This window comes from Siniperca chuatsi, linkage group LG18 (genome assembly GCF_020085105.1).
Source record: "Siniperca chuatsi isolate FFG_IHB_CAS linkage group LG18, ASM2008510v1, whole genome shotgun sequence".
NCBI lineage: Eukaryota > Metazoa > Chordata > Actinopteri > Centrarchiformes > Sinipercidae > Siniperca > Siniperca chuatsi.
The window spans coordinates 6312940-6321084 of NC_058059.1; the positions used below are offsets into that span (position 1 = coordinate 6312940).

Sequence of the window (8145 nt, forward strand, 5' to 3'; positions counted from 1 at the left end):
GATGAAGATGTTCCATTTATAAATTACACAGCAACCAACAAATGTATTATTCTTAGAGACTCATTTCTACACCTCCTTTTACACACAAACATTGGACCAGCCCCTGCCCTGGACATACATGGGCACACCCATCTCATTAGCATACAAGCATTAGGAAAATAAGAAATGTTTGGGAGAAATGGGAAATAGGCCTAAATGATTAGATGTGCAACGACCAAAACAAAAGATAAATACGAAAGACTCCATTTTAATTATTGAACCAACAGTATTATTAATTGATGATTTATCCAGTCATATTTTTGACTTGTCTGAAAACCTTTAACTACATTTTGTTAGTTGCAGGGCAATTCAAGTATTAACTATTAAAGTACAATATTTGAGTTATAATGGCAATTTCCTCTGACTATCTTATGAGAGAGTTGAATCCAGGGATAACACATACTGTAGGGTGCAGAAGTCAACTTAACATCCTCAGATCCTCACAATATATACACAACGTAGCTATTATCAGATAAACAACACACCACAGGTAGGTTGTACATTTAAAGGGAGACTTATTTCAGTTTACCAATGCTTGTACAAGTAACAACAAGAACTGGAAATCATACATCACAATGACATCACAATGGACACAAATATTAAATTAAAAAGATCAGATAAATTAGCCTACATACACATTAAGTGATAGCGATGTGCCACTCACAAGCACCTGAGTCAGGTTGCATTGAAATTACATATAAATTATGCATTGAGTGCTCAAGACTATATGTAAAAGTAAATAGTAAATAAATGCAGATGTTTGTCCCTTAAATTGGGTTTAACACAGCGCAACTCTCTTCACATTTACATGCCTCACATACTCACCTATTGCACTGAAGGAAATCTATTTCTAAACTTTCATATGGATTGTAGATCTTCTGCCACAGATTTGCAAAGATACAGACAACCGTTGATGTGATCGGATCAAACGTGTTTACTGGGACACTGACTGTCAAAATAACATGTATATTTATAAATATAATTATAAATATAATATTATATTTATATTTATAAATGTATTTGTACTGCTTTCAAAGTTGAAACCACTTAATTCCTTAAGTCAGCCGTTTTTATCTGGTAAAACAATCTTAACACAGTGAGACCTCACTGACCCAGTTGACTAATAGCTTCTTCTTTATGGCAGTAACTTCCAGCAAGGCGAACCGGTCGAGTAACATTTCATGAGCTGTTGTCTACGCGTCCCTATGATTGCAAAAGTTGCCAAACAAGCTGAATTGATTTCATGTTAAACCATGTGCCTACAATCTCTGAATGCAAGGCTGGATTACCTGCCACAAGGCCCCAGACCCCCAGGGGCCTTGTGGCCCAGTGTTTTTGGTAATATGATTAACCGTAACTTTGTTTAAGTATATGGGAATATGCCTTACTGAAGCACAATATATACTGACACATTAAGGGCCTTAAGGTGAGTGTTGGTCAGGTAGGCTTGTATACCTGATGTCGAGGCCTTGTCTTAAAGAGGGTCCATGTGTCAGAATCCAGTGGTGGAATGTAACTAAGTACATTTACTCAAGTGCTGTAGTTAGGTACAATTTTGACATATTGCTACTTTATTTAAGTATTTCCATTTAATGCTACTTTATACTTCTATTCCAATACATTTCAGAGGCAAATACTGCACTTTTTACTCCACTACATTTATCTGACACTTAGTTACTTTTCTCATAAAAACATGATGTGCTTATATGATATGATGCAGTACTGTGCTACTAATCTACCCAGCGGTATACAAAGTATCTAAAATTGGCTTCACAGTGATGAACTACGACATTAAAATATTCTTACATGTATTTGTTAGTGATAAAAACAGAATAATATAATATTCTCTAATAACATAAATGTTTAAAGGTGCCATTCTACTGAGTACTTTTACTTTCGATACTTTAAGTACATTTAGCTAATAATGCTTCTGTACTTTTACTTAAGAAACATTTTGAATTCATTAATTTTAAAGGAGTATTTTTAGACTATGGTATTTCTACTTTTACTTAAGTAAAGGATTAGAGTACTTCTTCCACCACTGTCAAAATCTAGCTTGAAGAAAGTAACCCTTGGTTTAAAATTGATCATGTTTCACATGTCTGTATAAATTAAAATGTAGTGCACAAATCATATGCAGGAGAGGTCACATAGGGAAGACTATGGAAAAAGTGCTTAATAGTTTACTTTTTCCCTTGTGTCAAAAATAAGTTAAAAAATATAATATGATCAAAATCACACCTGCCAGTAGAGAGCAGATGCACACTGCAAATGGTTGTTTCTATGTGGGCCAAATGAATGAATTAGGACTGTGAAAAAAGGATGATCTCATTCATTCATTTTTCTTGAGAATCTTGATCCTCATTCTAAGTTATAGTAAATATGGTTAAATAATGTAATCCTGCGCTAATAGGCATTGTCAGCTTGATTTTAAAAAATGGCTTGTTGGTTGCATCAAGCTACAGTATATGGCACTGTTTGGTGATAGTCATGTGATCATACTTTCATAGAAGGTGCACTTACAAGATCATCCACACAATGTGCAGAGGGAACTGTGCAAGTGACTTAAACGATATAGCCATAGTCACTTTTCAAAACACAGTGATGTTTACAGACATGCAAAGAAATGCATGAGTGAGCTCACATGTTACATGAGTGTAACCCTCTAAATCCTATCTTTGTCCATTTCCCTCTCTGTCTGCTCCGGACTTGTCAGGAATAACTGACATATAATTTAAGAACAAAACACTTTGATAAGGGTCAGTTAACTTCTTGATTCCGCAGGTCACCTACTTTTATACAAGGAATTTATGTCTCTCTATGAAAATGCCATTCAGACACAATATTATGCAATAATGTTTGATGCAATCCCAAATGGTGCAGTCAGGCTGTTAATGTCTGCTCCCAAAGGCAAAGAAAGCATAACACCATCTTGGATCCAAGGAACATATATTGATGAAGATTTAATCACACAGTAACCAACAAATGTATTATTCTTAGAGACTCAGTTACTACACCACCTTTTACAAACAAACCTTGGACCAGTCCCTGCCCTGGACATACATGGACACACCCATCTTATTTGCATACAAGCATTAGAAAAACAGGAAATGTGGTGAGGAGAACTGGAACATATGAAATAAATAAATGATTAAATGTGTACCACGACAAAATAGATAAAGATAAATAGAAAGTAAAATAAATTGAGTTTTAATGTATTGTACAAACTGATTGGTGGTAAAGGGAGGAAAAAGCTTTTTGCTAACTGATTTACATTAATTTAATTATTTCAGTATTATTTACTGATGATTTCTCCAGTCATATGTAGCCCAGGGTAAAAATCCATCCATCCAAAAATAATCCAATCCAGGTTCCAGTCCAGGTTTTCCATTTCCTCCCTTCCAACCCTCTGTATTTAATGTAGTGCCATTCCATGTAGTTGCCAGTCCATGTTTTCCACCCTTTCTTTCCCTTGCCATAAGACACACCCCCTTTGTTTCAATTAGCCAATCACAGCCCTCTGCCTCAGTATAAAAGCTGTCCTGACTTCTCTCAGCTCAGTTGTGTGGGAGAGAAGCTAGAGGACAGCAGCTGTAGAAACCATCATCATCATCATCATCATCCGGTGATTGGGCGTTGTTGTGTGTGCTGGGCAAAACGTTTCTTACTGAACTGGCCAGGTGCCCATTCAGGGTATATTCGATGGCGAGCTAGGCTCTGGAGCACACAACATTCCTGTTATCCATCCAACACTCTTCGGTCTGGTAGGAGGCTGTACAGCCTGTCCTTTTACTCTCCCACCTCCTCGAGCTACGCAACCGCTGTAATATTCAACCCCCCGGACAATCGCGCTAACGGACATTTCAAATCACTCAATAACAAACATATGGAGTCAAACGCGGTGCGCAGCCTCGGTGTTCTTCATCCTTAGTTGGGAGAACAGACATTGAATTTTATTGTTTCCTTCCTGCCTCAATGAACAATATCTTGGACATTTGATTTAATTTAAAATTGATTGAAGTTGATTTTTGATTTATTTCTGCTGCAGTGGTTTATGTATATATTGGGTTCTGTTTATATTCACTTTTTTGTACAATACACTTTTCCTTAATTCAACTATTCTGTCAATTGTTATTATTTACTGACCCCTGCCCTCCAGCAGCCGTTCCTAGTCTTTCTGATCAATTAGCCTACAGCATTCATCCTCAAACAGCTATTACAAATCTATTACACAGTACTAACAAACACTTGTTACACATATTTTTGACTTGTCTGAGACTTTAACTACATTTTGTTAGTTGCAGGGCTCCATAATGAATGCTTCACAGTTACAGACGAGTTGGTCATTATTGTTAAGGTAAAACGAGAAATCGGTAATATCTGAAAGCTGCAGAGACCAACTAGCACACATTCATCTTTAGAATTCAACTTCTTTTACAGTGAATTAAAGTATTAACTATTAAAGTACAATATTTGCACAAAGAGTTATAATGACAATGGAGATGTCAATATTGGAATCAGCCAGGAGGAGAATGGAGGGTGAGATGGCACAAAGCTGGGTCAGAAAATCTGAGGAGTCAGAAAGATAGGAGGGGTTTGGCTTTGGGGGGCGGTAGAGTATGGCAGTGACCAAGGGAGTGGGACCAGAAAGTTTAAAGGCAATGTAGGTTGTACATTTAAAGGGAGACTTATTCCAGTTTACCAATGCTGGGATGATGATATATATATATTTGTTTATAATATTTAGCTTAACTTCCTCTCCTCAGTCATTTGGCTGAGTGTGTTTTCCTTTGTTAAAAAGTGCACATAATAATCTTATACATCCATCAGATGCTGACATTATATGTAGATGTCCAATTTGCTTTGTATTGTCTTGCAGCCTCTGACAGAGAACACTCTTTCAGATTTGGGGAAATAGACTAAATCTCTGGCCACCTGGTCTGCCACGTTCTGGTCTGGCTGAAGTCTTCTAGCTTTCATCTCGGCCAACACACACTGGACAACGTGCCGGTCCTCCAGAGGCAGAAACGGGATGAAGAAGTTCACCAGGTGCTTGGTAATCAAACGTGAATGCTGCAAGCCACCTACAGGAGTAGATTGAGAGGTACTTCCAGTAGTAAAAAAAATCTAATCAAATTAAAAAAATCTTTTCATAGAATCTATTTCTGTGTGATGACCAAGACTAAAAGAAGCAGTCTACTCACTGTTGTTGTTAAATGCTGATACAGAGAGCAATGTTTCCAGGTCTTTTAGCTCGATCTCTTCTCGAGCTCGTCCTTCATTCCAGAAATCTAAAGCTGTCTGTGTAATGATGTCCCCTTCAGCATTGCTAGGAGGAAGATAAGAAACAAGGTCAAGGTACATTTATTAGTTATTCTACAACACAGGAAACGAATTAGTTGCATGTTAATAATAATAATAATAATAATAATAATAATAATAATAATAATAATAAACTTTATCTATAAAGAACAAATCAGCGCCACCATTAAATAAAGATCCAGCAAATAAAAGTACAGTGAATAAAACAGAATAAAATACCCAAAGTACAATGAAATAAGATAAAAACAGGAAAATAAACAAATAAAACGCATAAAACATAGTGGAAGTGGAAAAATTAAACTTTGGGCTTACATTAGTAAAAGGCTTTTTTTTAAAAGATAAGTTTTAGGAAGTGATTTAAAATGTTGTTGAGTATTGGTATTATCTAGCAACGCTTCTGTGCTTCAAATAAAAATTCTGATAGGTCCGAAACTTTCACCTGATGAAGATGAAGATGGCTTTCCGATAAGAAACTCCATCCAGCTTGTGGTAGTAGTCCAGGTACGGCTTAATGCTGTCAATCAAGCCAGGATGCATCTTGTCCATCTCATCAAAGATGAACATGGAGCGTGCACAGTTGGTGACATTGCCTTTGATCCACTGCTGTAACTGAGCCTGAGGAGAAACAGCAGCATATTTAATCCATACAGGAGACAAAACAGAACAATGGCACTGTGTTCGAACTGTGTCTACTTTTTAATCATACCTTATAGATCTCAAATTTCCTTTTGTGCTGGAAGTGAAGTTCAGCTGTGAAAACATGAACAAAGCTGCTGTCCATTCCCTCCTTGTAAATGTTTTCAGCAATCAGGTTACTAACAAAGTTCTTCCCTGTGCCGGTCCGTCCATGCAGAGAGAGCACCAGGGGCTTCTTCGGGTTGTCGTTGCTCATGAATCCATTCACAGCTTTCAGGATGACGCGTGAGGCAATGTGCTGTCCGAACAGTTTGCTTTCCAGGTCAACCTGGAGACCTAGAGAGTGCACAGCAGAAAGTCAACAGGATAGTTTGAACTTTATTGAACAAGTAACTACAAGAACTACACATTGAGAAACATGACAGAAATCATACATCACAGTGACATCACAATGGACGCAAATATTAAATAAAAAAGATCAAATGTAGTACCTACAGTACGTACATTTAATGTTTTACAAGCTTTCTTAATCTTGATTTGACGCAGAAACGGTGTGAAGGGTGCCTGAAGGGGTCAAACTTTTATTTTATTAATCTGTCTACACTCCTCAGTTAGATTTTGGGTTTTGAAGCTAATTAATCACTTAAGCCATGACACTTTAATTATCCTCTAGACCAGCAGTACTCAAATACAAGTTGTCACGGGTCCTGTGCACCTTTTCACCGTCAGCCTCTCTTTGAATATCCATTTCACTCTTTCATCCTGAGATTGGTTCCTCTGACGGAAACCTTGCTAAATGTGGCTGCTAGTGTCTGAAAGAGGACGGGTGATGTGATAGTGATGTACCACTCACAAGCAGCCTAAGCCAGGTTGCACTGAAATTTTGTCAAGGGTCCAGATTCAGACCAGAATCTGCCTGTTGAGTATGTGGGGTCTGGACTAAATGTTAAAGTAAATAATTACAGATGTTTGTCCCTTAAACTGGGTTCAAACAAACTCTATAAACACTGCACATCTGTCTTCACACTTACATATTTCACATCCTCACCTGTTTCATTAAAGGAAATCCATTTCGAATCACAACTTTCATCTGGATTGTAGATCTTCTGCCACAGATTTTTGACACCGTCAAACATTTTCCCGAATGGATTAAATGTGTTTACTGGGACACTGGCTGTCAAAATAATGTGTAACCACAAATATATTTGTACTGCTTTCATCGTTGAAACCACTTAATTCCAGAATTCAGCCGTTTTTAACTAGTAAAACAATCTTAACACGGTAAGACCTCACTGTTCCAGCTGGCTAATAGCTTCTTTGTGCGGGTAACTTCCGACAAAGCGAACCAGTCAAGCAACATTTTTCATGAGCTGTTGTCTACATGTCCCTATATCACACTCAGAAATAGAAGTTCGGGTGTGTACTTAAAGGGTAGAAATGCTTGTTGCTGGGGAAGTGCCCTTTTGAGAGACAATTGTGTACCGTTTAGTGCCAGTCCATTTTTGTGCCTCATCAATGTGCACCAGTTAAAGTACAATTGTGAAGTAAAGAGCAGTGATAAATTCAAATCAGGCTCTAGATACTTTAGATCTTCCTCCATAGCAGTCGGATTCCCAGCCTCCGCAGCACTAACTCCTGATCAGGATGTTGGTCATAAATCTGCCAACACAGTTTGTCTCGAGGTATTAGGCAAACAAAGGACCTTCGTTTTCTGCTGCTGGTGTTTTTCCTTCCTCTCCTTCAGCCTGTCATTGTGGCGGCGTGTCCTTCCTGGTGTGGACGGGGTCAGATGGTCTACCTTATGTTCCAGGATCAGGGCTCTTCCTTCAGTTCCTCAGGGAGGGGATAAGGTACAGCAAGGGGACTCCTGATGAAATCCAGACTCCCTCGTGGGCCGAGATAACACTGAGGGAAAGGAGAGATTTGAGCTTCGTTTGATAATGCTGTGAAAGTTGTGAAAAAGAAGTGCAAAAAAGCTTGAAAGCAGTCCTACACCCCTACTCTGTTGTCCATGCTTGGAGCAGTTTCCTGTGTTATCTGTTAGCATCTGTACAAACACTTTGGAGACAAAGTACCCAGATTTTATGCACTATTCCTTTTATGACTTTACATGACTGTAAGTATGGTATAGTTGTAAAGTATTAAACA

The 8145-nt window shown here is 38.0% G+C and overlaps 1 protein-coding gene across 1 annotated transcript; it reads right to left on the reverse strand.

The window, feature by feature from the left end:
• Positions 1–2971: 2971 nt before the first annotated feature.
• LOC122866132 (torsin-1A-like) lies at positions 2972–7673 on the reverse strand. The gene is made up of 5 exons (XM_044175371.1): positions 7046–7673; positions 6068–6333; positions 5801–5976; positions 5244–5368; positions 2972–5123 (listed from the first exon to the last, which is right to left on the reverse strand). The coding sequence occupies exons 1-5, from the start codon at positions 7215–7217 to the stop codon at positions 4879–4881; spliced, it is 984 nt and encodes a 327-aa protein (XP_044031306.1). The 5' UTR covers positions 7218–7673; the 3' UTR covers positions 2972–4878.
• Between the last annotated feature and the right edge of the window lie 472 nt (positions 7674–8145).

Coding starts and splice junctions, on each gene's coding strand:
- LOC122866132 (XM_044175371.1), bottom strand. CDS start 7,217: ATGAAAGCAGTACAAATATATTTGTGGTTACACATTATTTTGACAGCC. Junction 5,369..5,800: donor GCCATCTTCATCTTCATCAG/GTGAAAGTTTCG, acceptor TCTTCCTCCTAG/CAATGCTGAAGGGGACATCA. Junction 5,124..5,243: donor ATCAGCATTTAACAACAACA/GTGAGTAGACTG, acceptor CTACTCCTGTAG/GTGGCTTGCAGCATTCACGT.